A 20,143-nucleotide genomic window follows, 5' to 3' on the forward strand; every position below is an offset into this window, starting at 1 on the left:
CCTTGAATACACCTTCCTAGCTGCCTAGTAAAGTGATCTTGCTCTCCAGTAAGTGATAACCGAAAGGGGTAGAAAATATGTTTCAGGATGAGCAAATGTGCTAGATGGCTTGTGACAGTGGAACTGAGGAACACTAGTCCCTGCTTTCCAGAATGTGGGCAGTTCCAGAGTTGTACATTAACTGTGACACTCAGGAGGAAACTAGGCTGAATGGCCTACCTCGAGAGGGCCTACACAGAGTGTTAGTCTCAGGTCCCTGTAAGTTAAAAGGAGGGAACCACAGTGCATCCTTGAGGTCCATGTGTTATATTGTTGTATTGTACTGTCCCAATGTTTAGTACAGTGCTCTGCACACAGTGAGTGCTAATAAATACAATCGATTGATAGGCACATGGGTCCTATTTAGGTATGCTGCAAAGGACAATTGCTTGTCTCTGCATAAGTCTGACTTGAGATACTGTTCTTAGATTGACTTCAGGTGTATGTGTGCGATTTTTCAAAGTAATCTGTTCATTTAAGAATGAAGTTGTGTCTAGTGAATATTTAGCAACAGATGCTCATTGTAGTCAAATTAATTTTATGGTGACAACTCTGGACAGTTCTTCCTCTTTCATTTCAGGTACTGTGATTGCTTTGCGAATGGTGAATTCTGCAACAACTGCAATTGTACAAATTGTTACAACAACTTAGAGCATGAAAATGAAAGACAAAAAGCAATAAAGGTGATTATTTTTCCATTCAAAACTATCCCTATGTTATAATACATTATCTATTCTTCTCTTCATTTTGTGGTCTCCTCTTCATCCTATGGGCAACGTATAACTTTATGATATTGTGTGTATAAGGATTTACGTATAAACCCAGTTTAAATGCTTCAGGCCGCCTGCATTCCTGTCCCCATTTTCAGTATGTTTACACTTAGGTTTTTTGCTTGAACAGAGAAGGGATGGGTTTCCTAGTGGCAGCTGCTTTGAGGTGGTGAGGCTGAAGGAGGAGGGAAGGTAGCAGTTGGATTGGGACCCCTGCGAGAGGAATGATCTTGGGGATTTCCAGGCAGCCAAAAAGCCAGAAGTTATAATAGGAAACAAGCTACAGAGGGGAGGAGCATAGAGCAGCTTTAATAGGAGAAAAAGAAAAAGAATGGAAGGCCGAGAGGATGAGGAAAAAAGAATTACAGCAGAGCCACACCAACAGTTCATTGGAGTGGTGGCAGACAGCGTTCCTTGAGGGTAGCCTGTCTGCCACATCAACCAAAGCTGGGTGCAGCAGCCAAAGACAAGCCAAGCAGGGAAGAAGACAGAAGTCTAGCTTTCTTCTTCCCTCCTTTTTTCCCTCAGTGCTGGTTCTACTACTGGTAAAAACCTGTAACTCTCCCTGAGGGGCCATTTAATTCAGGTTGAGATGACAAAAATGGAAAGGAAAAAGGTCATGTAAACTGCTCAGTTTCCTGTTGACCACCTCCCTTCAGGTAGGGCCTTGGCTCTCAGGGACTGATGGTGTGCTTGGTAGAAAACAGTTTGATTTGCTTTCTCTCTTACCTCCTTCTCCCTTTTCCCATTTCACCTTGCAGTCTCAGACCATTTATCTACCTGCTTACCTCTCTTCCTACTCCCCAGTGTTGGGAGAAAGTGGGGGAGCTAATTTTAAATTTTTGGATCTCTTGCCCCACCACACTGGCTGCTCTTATTTCATGCAGCCCATCAACCCCTGCAGGAGTTGGGGGCTAAAAGCCATTACTGGAGCCCTTAGTACAGATCTCTGCCCACAGTGAGTGCTCAATAAATACCACTGATTGATTGGTCAGAAGCCAGCCCTACAGACAAAAGCACAAAGTACTAGAGGCAATGGATGGAAATGAGATCCATTCTGACTACAGCATGCAATGGGAGCTTCCCAGCGAAGCACAATATACAGATATGCACCAGAGTCGGAAAAACGCAGACCTGTTCCTAGGAAGGGAAGAGATGCAGCATTAGGAATTAAGATCCAGGGCAGAAGAAATTGGAGGAAATTTGGGAAAGGAAATTCAAAAGAGGTCAAAAGTGAGAGGCAGAGTTGTCACCGTAAAATTAAGTTGACTACATTGAACACCCTTTGCTAAATATTCACTAGAAAGAACTTCATTCTTAAATGAACAGATTACTTTGAAAAATCACACAAACACGTAGGCCAAAATCATTCTAATTTTGGCCTAGCACCTGAATATAGTATCTCGAGCCAGACTTATGCAGAGACAAGAAGTCAGGAAATGATATTTTCTGAGGGTATGAGCTGTGCCATGGGCCCAGAAATTTAAATTTTGTAACGAGCGAAATCACATAAACATGATTGGCTGGCCTCAGTGATTTTTTTTTTCCTCCTTGTTCATGAACCTGGGTGTTTTCGAGACTCAAATATCCAAGTTTTGAGAGATCTAGTACATTGATTTAGTGAACCATTTTCTCTGCAAGCCCGAGTGAGAGGAACTGGTTAATTTTAACCTAGTTTCTGCTCAGACTGGGTCAGCAGGGGACAGAGGTGTTTACGGGGCCCGTTTCTGACACTGGACGTACATCCAGAGGCATCTTCTAAACCCCAACACCTTCAACACACTTATCGAGTTCCTAACCGTGCCCAGAGCACTTGAAAGGGCTTTGGACAAAAAGATGCGTGGCTGTTATAATGGAAGACACAAATTACCAGGTATCCATTAGGTAAGAAGATGCACACAGATCTGAATAACACAAGAAAGCAATGACCAAATAGAAAGATATGTACATGATAAACACATAATCCCTGAGTCAAATGTTTTTCCCTCTCCAGAAAGGGAAAGACAGAGGAATATCAAGTTCAGGACAAAGAAGACAATGAGGATGGTCTGGGAATGTGCCTGCCTAATTCTGTTGTGTTGTACAGTGCTCTGCACATAGTAAGCGTTCAGTAAATACCATTGATTGATTGAGGAGAGGGACAAATAAGTGGGTAGGAATCCACATACTGAGAATAGAAGAAACCACAGTCTTGTGTCGGGGGGAGGTGACGGCAGCTCTGGAGTGGCTCTGAAAAGCAGAGGTAGGTGATAACCTAATGTATGGAAAGGTTGGGGCAGGATGGGGAGGTCTGGCATTTTGCCTAAAGTCCTGTTGCTTGATACTTCAGTGGATTTAGAGTGACTAACAGATTCAAGGCCAGACTGGCTCTTGAACAGCTTACAGAAATGGTTGGTGAAGGTTGGGAATGAAAGGTGAGGAGCCTGCTAATTGCTCACCTTTCCAAGGAGACTCTGGAGCCTAAAAGGGAGTTGAAAGTGGCTGGGGGCCAGTCTGGGCAGGGCAGAAAGTAGCCTGGGCAAATTGTTCCCTGCTGTGCCATCCAAAATACAACTGCCTCTCCAAGCCCAGCCATGAGCAAGTTGTTGAAGCACAACAACTGTTGGCCATTTTTTTTATGGCATTTAAATGCTTACTATGTGCTAGGCACTGTACTGTTTAGGAGAGTACAGCAGAGTTGGTAGACACATTTCCTGCCCATAAAGAGCTTACAGTCTAGAGGAGGAGCTTGCAGTCTGGATATATGAATATATGGATATTTATCTGTACACACAGGCACACTCACGCTTGTGAATGTGTATGAAACCTTCTAGACTGTAAATTTATTGTGCGCAAAAGCAGCGTGGCCTAGTGGATAGAGCATTGGCCTGAGAGTCAGTAGGACCTGAGTTCTAATCCTCTCTCTGCCACTTGTCTGCTGTATGACATCGAGTAAGGCAGTTCATTCATTCATTCATTTAATCGTATTGAGCGCTTACTGTGTGCAGAGCACTGTACCAAGTGTTTGGAAAGTACAGTTCGGCAACAGATAGAGACAATCCTTACCCAACAATGGGCTCACAATCTAGAAGGGGGAGACAGACAACAGAACAAAGCAAGTAGACAGATGTCAATAGCATCAAAATATATAAATAGAATAATAATAATAATAATAATAATAAAATAAATAGAATAATATGAACAAATATGCACAAGTGCTGTGGAGTGGGGAAGAGGGTAGAGCAGAGGGAGGGAGTCGGGGCGATGGGGAGGGGAGGAGGAACAGAGGAAAAGCGGGGCTCAGTCAGGCAATTGACAGTTCCCTTATCTCTGAAATGGGGATGAAGACTGTGTGCCTCACGTGGAACATGGACTGTGTCCAAACTGATTTGCTTGTATATACCCCAGCCCTTAGTATAGAGTCTGGGACATAGTAAGCACTTGACAAATAACCATTACCATTATTACTATTATTATTACTCTTGTAAACGCTTGGTACAGTGCTCAGCACAAAGTAAATGCAGAAACATGAGGGTGGGGGTTTGTGTGTGTGTGTGTGTGTGTGTGTGTGTGTGTGCATGCACGCGCGTGCGCCTTAACTGTATATGGCAAGAAAAAAGTTACACCTTCCTCCTTGGAGTCTTTGAAGCTATTACACTATTCTTTTCCAAATAATAATTTGCATTTCTGTTCTCTGTTGGTAGGCATGCCTTGACAGAAATCCAGAGGCCTTTAAACCAAAGATAGGGAAAGGCAAGGAGGGGGAGTCCGATCGACGGCACAGCAAAGGCTGCAACTGTAAACGGTCAGGGTGTCTTAAGAACTATTGTGAATGCTATGAGGTAAGAGATTACAAGGAAGAAATGAAATGATCATTCATTTCTTTTGGATTCTAGAGAACAAAATGTTTCTATCTGGCTTTTTAACGTGTTGGAATGACTGAAAGTTTGTTGTCTTATCTCGTGAACGTTGCACTATGTTTCCTCTCTGTATTTGTAAGAATGTCTGGGCATACCGAGAAACCTTGGAAAACTTAATCTCACAGGTCTGAAGCCTGCCCAGTAATCGTATCCCACTTCCTCCTGACCTAGAGCTTCAATCTGGAAAACCACGAGGATTTTGTTGTTTCCATCCCACACTTTTCCTGTTGCCATAAAATAGGAATACACACTTGCTTTGCCCTGCTCTTGTCCTTTCTCAACTCCCCACCACCGAGGTTGCTTGCTAACCAGATCATGTTCCTAGCACCTATGCCCTCACACTGCTCTCCTTGGATCTAATTTGAGCCTAGAACAGCAATCCATTGTTTCTCCTTGAAACATCCATGTTGGTTTCAGTGACATTATCCTCTCCTGGTTCTCGTCATAGCTCTCTGGCCACTTCTCAGTCTCGTACCAGTTCCTCTTCCACCTCCCACTTCTAACAGAGGGAGTTCCTCAAAGCACAGTTCTGAGTTCCCTTCTATTCTCTATCCACACCCACTCCCTTGGAGAATGAGTTCTCTGCCATGGCTTCAGCTACTGTCTTCATGTGGCTGATTCCCAAACTGACCTCTCCAGCCCTGACCTCTGTACTTTTCTAGAGTCTTGCATTTCCTCCTGCCTTCAGGACATCTTTTCTAGGATGTTCTGTACATCCTGTACAGTACAGTTTGAACTAAACATGTCCAAAACAAAACTCCTTATCTTGCCACCTAAACTCTATCCTCCCCATATATTTCCCATCACTATAGACAACAACACTGTCTCCCTCTTTCACAAGCTGTTAACTTTGGCATTATCCCAGACTCCCTTCTCTCTCATTCAACTCAGATATTCAGTCTGTCACCAAATCTTGTCTATTCTATCTTCACACCATCGCTAAAATCTGCCCTTTCCTCTCCATCTACTAAACTACTCCATTCTGAACCAAGTGCTCATACCTGTCTTTGACTCCTGCATCACCATCTCACTGACCTCCCTGCCTCCTGTCTTTCCTCACTCCAGTCTGTTCTTCACTCTGCTGCCTGATTATCTTTCCAAAAAAAACTTCAATCCACTCCTTCCCACTCTTCAGTCCTTCCACATCAAACAGAAACTCCTTATCATCAGCCTTAAAGCACTCAACCCTTCTATCCCCTTCTAACTTATCTCGCCAGTTACCCACAACCCCAGTCCTTTCAGTCTTCTAATGTCATTACTCACTGTACCTCGATCTCGCCTACTCTGCCGCCAGCTCTTCACTCACGGCTTCCTTTGTCCTGGAACTCCCTCCCTGTCCTATACGGCAAGCCACCACTCTCTCCCCACCTTCAAAGCCTTATTAAAATTACATCTTCTCCAAGAGACCATCCCTGATTAAACCCTCTTTTTCTCATACTCCCCCTCCCTTCTGCATTGCCTATGCATTTGGGTCTTTACTCTTTCAGCCCTTGATATTCACCCCACCCTCAGCCCCACGGCACTTCCGTACATATCCGTGATTTACTCATTTGTGTTAAGGTCTATTTCTGCCTCTAGACTGTAAGCTTCTTGTGGGCAGGGAATGTATATACTAACTCTGTTGTATTAAGCCCTTGGGAGAGTACAATACAATGCTCTGCACATAGTAAGCACTCAATCAGTGCCACTGATTGAGAGTACAGTACAAAAGAATACATATAGATGATCCCTGCCTATAAGGAACTTTCAGACTAGAGCACGAGACAGACATTAAAATAAATTACAGAAGAATATGTACATAAGCCCTATGGAGTTGGGAGGGGTGAATATCAAAGTGCTTAAGGGGAACAGACACAGGTACACAGGTGACACATTCATTCAGTTTTATTTATTGGGTGCTTACTTTGTGTAAAGCACTATACTAAGTGCTTAAGAAAGGATGCAGAAGAGAAGGCTTATATAGGGAAGTGAGGGCTTTGTTGCCAAAGGCCTCTTCGAAGAGATGTGATTTTACTAAAGTTTTGAAGGTGGGAAGAGAGGTGGTCTGTCAGATATGAAATAAGAGGGAGTTCCATGCCAGTGGGAGGATCTGGGCAAGGGTGGGCAGCGAGATAGATGAGATCAAGATACAGTGAGAAGGTTGGTGTTTGAGGAGTGAAGTGTGTGGGTTGGGTAGTAGGTGATCAGGGGAATGTGGGGGTGTGTGTATGCACGTACGTATATATACACACACCTTTGCCAGGAACCATTGGTCCGAGGAGAAGTACTGAGATAAATCAGATAGAGGAGTCCTGATCCAGGAAGTGAAGGTTAACTCTTGAGGTCCAAAGGAGAGTGATGATGTGTTTCCAGAAGCCTGAGAAGTAAAATCCCAGAAGGGCTAAGGAAGGACAAATTCCTTACGAAGTAGTGTTCATTAAGCACCTGCTGAGCACTGGGAGAATACAGTTGAAAGGTCACCTTGTCACTCAGGGTTATGGATGGTTTCTCGGAGCCTAAAATAAAATCTAGGGGGCGCAGATGTGAAAAAATAATTGGGATATTCGTGGGTTGAGATTTTGGGGATGACTTGTTTTGTTGTAGGCAACAATATGCTATCACCAAAACCTGCCGGTCTCACCTCCACAACATCGCCAAGATCCTCCTTTTCCTCTCCATCCAAACCGCTACCTTGCTGGTTCAATCTCTCATCCTATCCTGACTGGATTACTGCAGCAGCCTCCTCTCTGATCTCCCATCCTCCTGTCTCTCCCCGCTTCAGTCTATACTTCACTACTGCTGCCCAGATTATCTTTGTGCAGAAACGCTCTGGGCATGTTACTCCCCTCCTCAAAAATCTCCAGTGGCTGCCTGTTAACCTACGAATCAAGCAAAAACTCCTCACTCTCTGCTTCAAGGCTTTCCATCACCTCGCCCCCTCCTACCTCACCTCCCTTCTCTCCTTCTACAGGCCAGCCCGAACCCTCCGCTCCTCTGCCTCTCACCTCCTCACTGTGCCTTGTTCTCACCTGTCCCGCCGTCGACCCCCGGCCCACGTCATCCCCCTGGCCCGGAATGCCCTCACTCCACACATCAGCCAAGCTAGCTCTCTTCCTCCCTTCAAAGCCCTACTGAGAGCTCACCTTCTCCAGCAGGCCTTCCCAGACTGAGCCCCCTTTTTCCTCTCCTCCTCCCCAACTCCCCCACCCTACCTCCTTCCCCTCCCCACAGCACTTGTATATATTTGTACAGATTTATCACTCTATTAATTTTACTTGTGCATATTTACTATCCTATTTATTTTGTTAATGATGTGCATAGAGCTTTAATTCTATTTGTTCTAACGATTTTGACCCCAGTCTACATGTCTTGTTTTGTTGTCTGTCTTCCCCCTTCTAGACTGTGAGCCCGTTGTTGGGTAGGGACCGTCTCTAAGTGTTGCCGACTTGTACTTCCCAAGCGCTTAGTACAGTGCTCTGCACACCCTAAGCGCTCAATAAATGCAATTGAATGAATGAGTATGCATATATCATTTGTTTTTCTTCTCTGTATTAATCACCGTGATTTATTAACACTGTAGGTCCCTCTCTATTCTTTCCTGGACTCTGGGGCTAGAGTAGACACCTCTTACCCTCAGCCTTGAATTCCTGTACGGATGAGTTGTTCTGTTCGCCTGTGTCTTCTGTGACCAGCTCAAACAACCTGGAAGATCCTTCAGGAATGAAGTGGAGTTTGGGGCTTGAGACTTGCTGGCAGTGTCTGTGTAGACTGGGGTTGCCGGGAGAGGTGGGAGGGAGACAGGCCATGTACCACTTCTGACCCAATTCCTCTGGCCACTGCCACTATCATTAATCACGTGGCAGAGGCTCAGAGGCTGGCCCCAGAGAGGTCTTGTTAATATAATAATAATGGTATTTGTTAAGCACTTACTATGAGTCAAGCACTGTTCTAAGCTCTGGGGTAGATACAAGCTAATCAGGTTGGACACAGTCCCTGTCCTACGTGAGGCTCACAGCATTAATCCCCATTTTACAGATGAGGTAACCGAGGCACAGAGAAGTTAAATGACTTGCCCAAGGTCACACAACAGACCCTTCTGATGCCCAGGATCTATCTAGTAGGTCATGCTGCTTCTGAGCCGGGGCAGCGGCTGGTGTTTCTTGGCCAGCAAGCCTTGTGACTGGGCATCCCCTAGAGTTCAAACAGTTGTCCCAGCAGTTGCGAAGTCTTTACTTGTCCCTGGAGGGTGACCCGGCTGTTTGTGTGGATTAGTGGCAAGGCGGGGTGCGGGACAAAGGGTGGCACAGTCTCATGGAGTCCAAGGCTGGACACCTGAGTCTGCGAGCCCAGTCAGGGTGAGAGAAACACCTCTGGTGGAAGAGAGGAGGAGATGAGGCAGCAGGAATAGTAAGTTCATTCGTTCAGTCAGTCATTCGAGAACCATATTGAGCACGTACTGTATGCAGAGCACTGTACCAGCTGTTTGGGAGAGTACAGTTAAAGTATCCTTATACTCACCTTCCCACCACACTCTTTTCCTTTCCTCTTCGCCCTCTGTCTCCTCATTCCCCCTGTCCAAGTCCTCTTTCCCCTTTCTCTCAACCTCTTCACCCAAGCCCTCAACACTCTGCCCTAATAATCAATCTGTTATTTAAGTGCTTACTAAGTCCCAAGTAAGTCGTGGGGTAGTTAAAAGATAAGTCATATCAACCACAATCCCTATGCAATGTGGGGGCTCAAGGTCTAAGCGGGGAGAAAGAACAGAGATTTACTCCCCATTTTACAGATGAGAAAACCAAGGTACAGAGAAGTTAAATGTCTTGCCTCCAAGTCAGTCAATCAATAGTCTTTTTAACAACAATAATAATTATCATCATCATGGTATTTAAGTGCCTACTATGTGCCAGACACTGAAGTGCTGGGATAGATTAATTCATTCATTCAGTTGTATTTATTAACTAATGTGTTCAGAACACTATACTAAGCACTTGGAAAGAACACTACAACAATAAACAGTGGCAATCCCTGCCTTGCAATGAACTCACAGTCTAGGTGGCGGGAGACAAACATCAATACAAATAAATAAAATGACGGATATATGCATAAGTGCTGCGGGGCTAGGGGGAAGAGCAAAGGGAGCAAGTTAGGGCGACGTAGAAGGGAGTAGGAGATGAGGAAAAGTGGGGCTTAGTATGGGAAGGCCTCTTGGAGGAGATGTGCCTTCAATAAGGCATTGAAGTAGGGGAGAGTAAGATACAAGATAATCACATTGGACACAATCCCTGTAATGATGGTGATGATGATGATGGCATTTATTAAGCGCTTACTATGTGCAAACACTGTTCTAAGTGCGGGGGGGGGGGGATACAAGATGATCGGGGGGCTCACAGTCTTAATCCCCATTTTACAGATGAGGTAACTGAGGCACAGAGAAGTTAAGTGACTTGCCCAAAGTCACACAGAAGACAAGTGGCAGAGCTGGGATTAGAACCCATTGAGTGTTTACTGTGTGCAGAGCACGTGGGAGAGTACAGTATAACAGAGTTTGGGGACATGTTCTGTGCCCACAATGAGCTTACAGTTAGAGGGGGAGACAGGCATTAATATAAATAAACTACGGATATAATAATAATGATGACATGTATTAAAGCGCTTACTATGTGCCAAGCACCGTTCTAAGCGCTGGGGAGATTACAAGGTGATCAGGTTGTCCCACGGGGGCTCACATTAATCCCCATTTTACAGATGAGGGAACTGAGGCCCAGAGAAGTTGTCACTTTCCCAAAGTCACACAGCTGACAATTGGCAGAGCCGGGATTTGAACCCATGACCTCTGACTCCAAAGTCCGTGCTCTTTCCACTGAGGCACGCTGCTTCTCAATGTACATACATGGTGTGGGATTAAGGGAGGGGTAAATAAAGCGTGCAAATCCAAGTGCAAGGGTGATGAAGAAGAGAGTGAGAGAAGAGGAAATGAAGGCCTAATCGGAGAAGCCTTCTTGATGTGCCTTCAAAAAGGCTTTGAAGGTGGGGAGAGTGATTGTCAGATGGGAAGTGGGAGGGCTTTCTAGGCCAGAGGCAGGAAGCAGGCAAGAGGTCGGTGGTGAGATAGACAAACTCTAGGTACATTGAGTAAGTTGGCAAAGTGTACGGGCTGGGTTGTAGTAGGAGAATAGCGAGGTGAGGTGGTGGGGCATGGTGCAGAGGTGGATGGGCCAACCACCACAACATGGGGAAACATGGACTGAACATTTTTGTAGAAAAATGATCCAGACAGCAGAGTGCTGTGTGGACTGGAGCGGGAAGAGACAGGAGGCAGGGAGGTCAGAAAGGCGGCTGATACAGTAGTCAAGGCGGAGTAGGATAAATGCTTGGATTAATGGAGTAGCAGTTTGGAGAGAAAAGGGCAGATTTTAGCAATGTTGTGAAGGTTGAATCAACAGGGTTTAGTGAAAGATTGAAATGTGGGTTGAATGAGAGAGATGATTTGAGGATAATGCCAAGGTTACAGGCTTGTAGGCCAGGGAGGATGGTAGTACCGTCTACGGTAATGGGAAAGTCAGGGGAAGGGCAGGGCTTGGGTGGGAAGGTAAGAAGTTCTGTTTTGGACATGTTAAGTTTGAGGTGTTCCAATGCTTAGTATTCATTCATTCATTCAATCAAATTTATTGAGTGCTTACTGTGTGCAGAGCACTGTACTTAGCGCTTGGAAAGTAAAATTCCACAAAAAATAGAGACAATCTGTACCCAACAATGGGCCCAATTGAGTCTAGAAGGAGGGCGACAGAAAACAAAACAAAACGAGTAGACAGGCATCAATAGCATCAATATAAATGAATAGAATTATACACATCATTAAAATAGAATAATAAATATGTACATATATACCCAAGTGCTTTGGGGTGCGGAGCGGGGGTAGAGCAGAGGGAGAGAGTTGGGGCGATGGGGAGGGGAGGAGGAGCAGAGGAAAAGGGGGGCTCAGTCTGGGAAGGCTTCCTGGAGGAGGTGAGCTTTAAGTAGGGCTTTGAAGAGGGGAAGTGTGCTAGTTTGGAGGGCATTCTGGATTAGCGGTAGGATGTGGGCCAGGGGTCTATAGTTCAGTGCCTTGCACATAGTAAGTGCTGAACAAATACAAAAAAAAAAAAAAAAGGTATCGGCGGGACATCCAAGCAAGATTGTCCTGGAGGCGGGCAGAAATGTGAGACTGTAGAGAAGGAGACAGATCAGGTGTGGAGAGGTCTATTTGGGAATCATCAGAGCGGAGATGGTAGTTGAAGCTGTGGAACGAGTGAGTTATCCAAGGGAATGGGTATAAATGGAGAACAGAAGGGGGCTGTCACCTGGCACCTAGGGGACGGGTTCATTTCAGAATTGGTGCGGCGAGAGAGACCAGAGCAGAAAGGCTTAGTTTTGTACAAAATGTATTCTGTGAGTTGAATTGAGCTTCCCTTTTGCAAAGGATATAATCATATATTTATTTTGTATGGGGCGAATTGAACTTCTCTTTCGGGAGCCCCCTTATGGAAGGAATATGATTATTTAATGATCTAGAAGCTTTCCTATTAGGAGGAATATACTCATGTGTTACTTGGGTGTGGCCAAACACCTGGGTCTCGCCCACAAATGCTTCCCACCCGGGAAGAATTCGCTTATGCCTTGTTCGCATGTGACAAGGCAGCTAGTTACCACCCACAAATGCTTCCCACCGGGGAGGAATCCATTTATGCGTTGCAGGCCCATGGAGAAGCACCCTAGCTTCCAGCCCCAAGATCTTTCAGTGGGACACTCACCCATCCCACGGCTCCTCCCACGGTACAGTCACAGCGGGCATCCCGACCCTCTGGGCAGAGGTCACTTGCAGCTAGCTCCTGTGCTTCTAGGCTATTCCGGCTTCCAGCCTCAGTTTATCCAGACTCCGCCCTCCTCCGTACCTGACTTGATTGGCTCGTGGGCGAGGGACTCCTTTTGTACTTCTGGCTTGGGCCATCAACCTAGCGGTTTTGGTTGCGGGGGCGGTATCCCGACCACACTTCCGAGTTCCACCTTGCTGGCTTGGGCAGTCACGAGATAGCATTTGACCCTCAGATGGTGGATACTGTGGTTCACCTTGGGACAGGGGCCCAGAACTGAACCTTGAGGAACTTCCACTGTTAGTGGGTGGGAGGCAGGGGAAGGGCCTGCGAAAGGTCCCACAGAACTGGGGTTAAAGTCCAGATGAGTCTTTCCACTGGGCCATGGAACTTCTCATCAACTTCACCATGCCCACCCCTCCCCTTACCCCATCTCCACCAGTACTCCAAACAAGAAGTTGGCTTTTATCCTCAACTGATCATCTTGCCTCTCCCATTGCTGCATCTCCTCTTTCACCTTTTCTGCCTCTCCCTCCTCCGTGCCAGCTCTGTCCCCTGGCATTGAGGAAACCATAGATTTGATTCTTGGGTGGTGTTTGTTTAAACTCTCCATAAACCATAGATTTGCCACTCCAAATATTAAATATTGCCTGAGTTTTGTATTGTGTCTCAGCTGTTGAGTTGATCAAAGTTTCATTCTTCTTTGTTGGATTTTTTTAAAGGCAAAAATAATGTGTTCCTCCATCTGTAAATGTATTGGATGCAAAAACTTTGAAGAAAGTCCAGAGCGAAAAACATTGATGCACTTGGCAGATGCTGCAGAAGTAAGGGTGCAACAGCAGACAGCAGCAAAAACAAAGTTATCCTCGCAAATTTCAGACCTGCTTACCAGACCAACCCCAACATCGACAAGTGGCGGGGGAAAGTGAGTAAATGGCGGGACCGTTAATTTCCCTGTAGCTGTTTCCTTCTCTCCTCCCCAGCCCTGATGTTGGCCCAGTGGAAGGAACACCACTTTGGGAATCGGGAGACCCGGGTTCTGGTCTTTGTTCTCTGCCTCTAGCAGGCTAATGTGGACGAAGACTGCCAAAGTACTCCCTGTGTACTATATCCCTGCTTGCCTCTTTACTCACTGCACCTCGGGCCCTAGTGGGAACGTGACTGGCAGGGATGAGAGCCTTCACACCGTGACCAATTCCTTTCTGCAAGTTTCTTGGTCCTGAAATCTCAGGCCTGAAGACACAACTGTCAGTTTAGTTGGGAGACTCCACACCCATCACTTGATGATCCAGGATGTTGTGGATGTGGCTGCTCGAAACAGAAAGGGGACAGCAAATACTAAGTTAGTTACTCTCCAGGATGCTGGAAGAGTCCATATGTTTGCTGTGTGGGCCCACATATATCTGGATCGGTACTCATATTTGCTATCTGTTGGTAGCTATGCTTCCAAGGTTTAGTACCTGCACAGAAAAACTTGTCGAGTCCTCTGAGTGCCATTAACTCACCCCCTTGAATAATCTAATTGAGACATTAGTCAATATATATTTATGATGCAGGACATGCAGACTTCAAAAGTGAACAACAAAATGCACAAATTACTTATTGAGTGTAACCATAATAATGGTATTTGTTAAGCGCTTAGTATGTGTCAGGCACTGTTCTAAGCACTGGGGTAGATACAAGATAATTAGGTCGGACACAGTTCCTGTCCCACATAACACTCAAAGTCTTAATCCCCATTTTACAGATGAGAAAACTAAGGCACAGAGAAGTAAAGGGACTTGCCCAGGGTCACACAGCGGGCAAGTGGTGGAGCTGGGATTAGAACCCATGACCTTCTGACTCCCCAAAGTGGCATGATATATTGAATAGAGAACGGGCCTGGGAGAAGGTCACGGGTTCTAATCCTGTCTCTGCCGCTTGTCTGTTGGGTGACCTCAGGCAAGTCATTTCAGTTCCTAGGGCATCAATTCCTTCATTTGTGAAACGATGTTCGAGACTGTGAGCCCCATGTGGGACAGGGACTGTCAATCAATCAATCAATCGTATTTATTGAGCGCTTACTGTGTGCAGAGCACTGTCCTAAGCGCTTGGGAAGTACAAGTTGGCAACATATAGAGACGGTCCCTACCCAACAGTGGGCTCACAGTCTAAAAGGGGGAGACAGAGAACAAAACCAAACATACTAACAAAATAAAATAAGTAGAATAGATATGTACAAGTAAAATAAATAAATAGAGTAATAAATATGTACAAACATATATACATATGAGTCCTGAAGCATGTTAGAAAATAGTGCAGGATGAATTATTGGGATGGCTGTAACCTGGAATACTTCTGTAATATATTTCTCTCAAATATGGCTACATTGTGAACACTCAACCAGTAGTGTTTAGTAGTAGTGTGTGTAGTAGTGTTTGGGCAGAGCACCATACTAAGAGCTTGGAAGAGTATGGTTGAGTTGGTAGACACAATCCCTGACCTTGAGAAATTTGCAGTTCAGTGGGGTACTGCTTCCCGTGTTAGGTTTTTGTTCCAGAACCAACTCCCAACACTTACCTCTGCTTAAATCATCCTCCCCCTGCTCAAATCATCTTTCTAAACTATGTTCTGCACACATTTCTCTATTCTTCCAAAGCCGTAGTGGAGAAATGTGTGCAGAACATAGTTTTAGATTGATTACCCATTCATCTCTGCATCATAAACTTCTGATCATCAGTTAAGGCACTCATTCATTCATTTAAAACATATTTACTAAGCACTGTGTGCAGAGCACTGTACTAAGCGCTTGGGTGAATACAATACAAAAATAGACACATTCCCTGCCCACAACAAGCTTACAGAGATGGTTCCTACCCAACAGTGGGCTCACAGTCTAGAAGGGGAGGGACCATCTTTATATGTTGCCAACTTGTACTTCCCAAGCGCTTAGTCCAGTGCTGTGCACACAGTAAGCACTCAATAAATACGATTGGATGAATGAATACAGGGCCTCACACTCAGTAGCTACCATGGCTAGTCTAATTGGGTGTTCTAAAAGTTTAAGCCAAGTCCAGCATTGCAAGTATGGTTTTTTTTTCTTCTTTTCACAAACACTGAAGCTGCTTTTCTTTTTCAGATTACCATTTACATTCGTAACCAAGGAAGTGGCCGAAGCAACATGCAGCTGCCTCCTTGCCCAAGCTGAGCAGGCAGAGAAGAAAGGAAAGTCCAAGGCAGCGGCAGAACGGATGGTACTAGAGGAGTTTGGACGCTGTTTGATGAGAATCATTCACTCAGCAGGAAAGGCCAAAAGTGATCCTTGTACCATGAATTGTTAATTCCTTCACAGAGACGGTATAAAAATGTCAAGGCACAGGGACACCTAGTTTTCTAGGAGAGTGTGATACAATAATGCTTCTTTGTTAGTCCAGTGCTTATTCGAAAACTATTTAGAATGCATAATATTGAAAGAAGACATTTTAAAGTCACGTTAAAAGAAGGGGTTGTTTTAAGTATTAAATCTTATTAGGGTAAAATTTTCTTTGTGTTTGTACAGCTTTTAACTTGCTTGGGTTCTGTTGTTCAGAATGACTGAAGAGCATTTGTAAATTATTGTCTTATCTTATTTTCAGCGGATAGCATTGCATCAATTTGTTCAAAATGGAAGAAAGGAAAACTGCCATTGCTTAGGAGCAGATGTCCGAACAGGCACGAAAAGTGAAAATAAAAAAAATGTTGAGATAATATTCCCTATTAGATCAAATTTTAAGCACTGTACTTTTCACACTGGCTTGGTAGGGTGGACTTGCGAGAGACTGAGTCATAAGGTTAATATCTAGAAGGGCGACATTTAAAGTGGAAAGTGTTAATATTTTTAAAATATTTTAAAAGCAAAAGTGTAAGAAGTTTCAGAGGACGGACAGCAAGTGCATCTCCACCATAAGGAGTGCTATAAGATTTCTCCATTTCCCATGACAGAGTGTTGGTTGGGTGGTATCCTCATTTATCTTAACTTCTTACTTGACATTGAAGAGACATTTATTTGTGTGAGTTAAATACCTTGCTTTAACAGAAAAAAAAAATCAAAGTCCTCTGTATTGATCGTAGGAGTTTTCTCTGGGATTTAGGCAGAACTTGATTACATGATGGTGAAGCAGTTGAATATGAGGAGGGCTGAGCTAGGCTGGATTAGGTTAGCATGGAACCAGTCCCAAGTGGGGCAGAAACGAGCTCGGAGAGCTGTATCACCAGGGAGGGAGCTGGAGGAAGGAAGATTTCATCATATCATGTTTCTTCTTTCTCCCCCGACCCCGTCACTCCCAGGCTTTGGTTTTGTCACGGGAAATGAGGTCAGAGTTTAAAAGAAACTACTTATACCTGATATGACCAACTGCCACTGGCAGTTCTTTTCCAGGGTGGGGCCCAGGCCACATTGACTTTGCCTGAGCAGTAGGGGCTGCATTAAAAAGTAAGAAAAGGTTCCTGTCAGGCTCAAGCCAAGGAGGACTCAGGCTAATAGGGTCGAGCTCTTAAAACCGGCCCCCTAAAGCGCTCTCGCTTGGGTGGGTTTTCTTTTTCTTATCGAAACAATGAGGTTTTTTGATAATCATATTAGTCGCCCTGATCAAAGTCTGTCCAAATGAATCAAAGAATCTGATTTGCAGTATGACTCCTGATGGATCTTTCACAGTCTAACCTTTTTTTAAAGGGCAATTTAATCTAGCTTTATTTTAGCTCATGGTCTTCGAATGCATTATATGGTTATCAGGACTCTCCAAATCAACTCTGTAAATGAGAGGGGGCTGTAAGGAATCTTGGCAGTCTGAGATTTTTCAGATAGTAGCTCTAAGGACCTAGGTAATTTTTAACTCAGAACTTATCAGAGAACCTGTTGTCCCAGGACTTGAGATCTTCTGAAACAAAATAATCATGTTGGAATCTGATATTTGGTTAAAATATCTCTTCTTGAAAATTACAAGATTAAAAGTTCTTTAAAATACCTATAGTTTTTAAGTTAGAAGGGCTACAGTTTGCACTTGTATGAGCAGCAATGTGTAGAATGTATCCATTTAAACCACCCTAAGAAGGAATCCATATTTAGTAAAGGATATCTTATTTTGGGGCGGGGGTGGCGGGGTTGACTTACAAATTACCGTGCAGTAACTTTAAATGTAGATAATGCAGATATTATTAATGATTCAGCCTAGTATGTCCAGCTAAGGTTTGTATAAATGTAAATTAGTGTAAGTGGATAAAGTAATTCCCTAATCAAGCTATTTTTGAAAAGGTTGCAATACTTTTGGGGGGCTCCAACTAAGCCCTCTGTGTGTCTTATATTCTGTGTTTTATTCTCATTGCACCTTTGTGATGTGTATTTATAAACGGTATGCAGAAAATGTTTGTGAAATTTGGATTACAGTTGTAGATTATGTATAGTATGTTTTTGATGTTTTTGTTGTAAAGACATGAAGGTGCAGTTCAGTGCCCTTTGGTCTAAAAGTTTTCAACAGGCTATTGGAATATTAAGCATTTCCCTCTGATTAGTGTTGACTAAACTCTTTCTTTTTGTACCTAGCCATTGGTATCAAATTGCTGAACACGACAGATATTGGGGGTGGGCAGAGGGTATCATTTTCTAGTTCAGTTTACATCTAAAGGTAGAAAAATAAAATTTATATTTACTAGACCTGTTCAATAAATACAGTTTTCTATATTATAAAGACAAAGTAAGATAAATCACAAAGGAATAAACATTTATACTGTTCTTTAAAAATGATCTCTTCTGTGTGTGTCTAGTTGGCTAAACTCCTGAGTTTACCTCACCTCGTATTTATAGTTGCCCTTCATATTGGAAGACAACGATGCTGTTGGTGGGATTTCATCAGTGTGAGCTACTGAGGATTGTCTTTCATACTGATTCCATAAAAATAGACTGGGATAAGGGACAAAGGAGATTGCCGTATGGTACTTCAGCCAGAGTACCAACTTTATACAGACGTTAGCTGGTTTAGGAGGAAGCAGCAGGGTATTCTCGCCACGGGAGCACATGCTTGCTTTTTTTCTGGAGTGGATGGTTGGTTACACTGAGTCATCCCCAGAGATCCAGGCCCCAAAGTAGCCAACAGCATACATTGTGAGTTAGCTGCAGGGAAAGTGGGTGCAGTCTACAGGTGCAGGATGTGTACTCCTTGGAGAAGGCACAAGGGACTGTGTCCAATCTGATTAACTTGTATCTACCCCAGCTCTTAGAACACTGGTTGGCACCTAGTAAGTGCTTAGCAAATACTCTTTTTTAAGTATTTGAGGCCAGGAGGAGGAATGGTTTAGTGGAAAGAGCACATCACTGGGAGTCAGGAGACCCGAGACCCAGATTCTGGTCCCGATTCTGCTACTTGCCAGCTGAGTGACCTTGAGTTAAGTCATTTAACTTTTATTTTTTAATGGTATTTGTTAAGTGCTTCTACACTGTAAGCTCGTTGTGGGCAGGGGTTGTGTGTGTTTATTGTTGTACTCTCCCAAGCGCTTAGTACAGTGCTCTGCACACATTAAGCACTCAATAAATACCATTGAATAAGTGAATGTACCAGGTGCTGTACTAAGTGCTAGGGTAGATGTAAGCTAATCAGGTTTCTGTGTCTCAGTTTAGACATGTAATGCCCACCGTGGGGATTAGGGCCTATGACCAATCTGATTTTTATGTAACTAGCCCAGGGCTTAGGAAGAAAACTTTTAAAATGTTGCTATTGGGGTTTTTATTATTATCATTATTACTCCTCAGCCACCATTGAGTGGAATTCACATTGGCTGCATTAGGGTTGGGAGCCGCCTTGCCAAAAACAGTGAAATTTAGCTATTGACAGAAAACCGAAAGCTCTTACCAGGGGTCTTATTGGCTTGGGAAAATACAACAGAAGCAGAATGTTACCTGCCCACAAAGACAAGTGACATGACCAGGAGTAACTTTTTAGGGGACTTTCAAGGAGGGGAAGGGTTGTGATTTTAACCAAAGGGAGGGAGGAGAGGTCTGCAAGCACAGGCAAAGGGCCAGTCTATCCTTCTGGGCAAATGCATGCTCAAGTGGGAAGCGGAGGGCCTAGTGGATAAAGCACGGGCTTGGGAATCAGAAGGACCTGGGTTTCTAATCCAGACTCTGCCACTTAGCTGTGTGACCTTGGGCAAGTCACTTAACTTCTCTGTGCCTCAGTGACCTCATCTGTAAAATGGGGATTAAGTTTGTGAGCCCCACGTTGGGCAACCTGATTACCTTGTATCTTTCCCCAGCACTTAGAACAGTGTTCGACACATAGTAAGGGCTTAACAAATACAGTCATTATTAGTATTATTGTGACCTCCACTGCTTGCCTGCTCTGCGACCTTGGCCAAGTCAGTCAACTTCCAGGCTTCAGTGACCTAATCTGTAAAATGAGGATTCACACTGTGAGCCCCAAGGGGGACAGGGACTGTGTCCCACCTGATTAGCATCTATCCACCCCAGTGCTTAGAACAGTGCTTAACATATACTATTATTTAAGCACTTACTATGCGTAGAATACTGTTCTAAGCACTGGGGGTGGGGCGGGGGGGATACAAGGTAATCAGGTTGTCACACGTGGGGCTCGCAGCC

General features: G+C 44.4%; 1 protein-coding gene across 2 annotated transcripts in view; it reads left to right on the plus strand.

The window, feature by feature from the left end:
* The window catches only part of LIN54 (lin-54 DREAM MuvB core complex component), a 75,623-nt gene extending 57,328 nt beyond the window's left edge, over window positions 1-18,295 (plus strand). For both annotated transcript variants that reach the window (XM_038742503.1, XM_038742504.1), the window contains exons 10-13: window positions 620-722; window positions 4,493-4,630; window positions 13,260-13,462; window positions 15,656-18,295. In XM_038742503.1, the coding sequence (XP_038598431.1) occupies window positions 620-722; window positions 4,493-4,630; window positions 13,260-13,462; window positions 15,656-15,857 (646 nt within the window). In that variant the 3' untranslated portion in view covers window positions 15,858-18,295. The remainder of the gene's footprint in view (window positions 1-619; window positions 723-4,492; window positions 4,631-13,259; window positions 13,463-15,655) is intronic.
* The last annotated feature ends 1,848 nt before the right edge of the window (window positions 18,296-20,143 follow it).

Source organism: Tachyglossus aculeatus, unplaced genomic scaffold (genome assembly GCF_015852505.1).
Source record: "Tachyglossus aculeatus isolate mTacAcu1 unplaced genomic scaffold, mTacAcu1.pri scaffold_12_arrow_ctg1, whole genome shotgun sequence".
NCBI classification, from domain to species: Eukaryota; Metazoa; Chordata; class Mammalia; order Monotremata; family Tachyglossidae; genus Tachyglossus; species Tachyglossus aculeatus.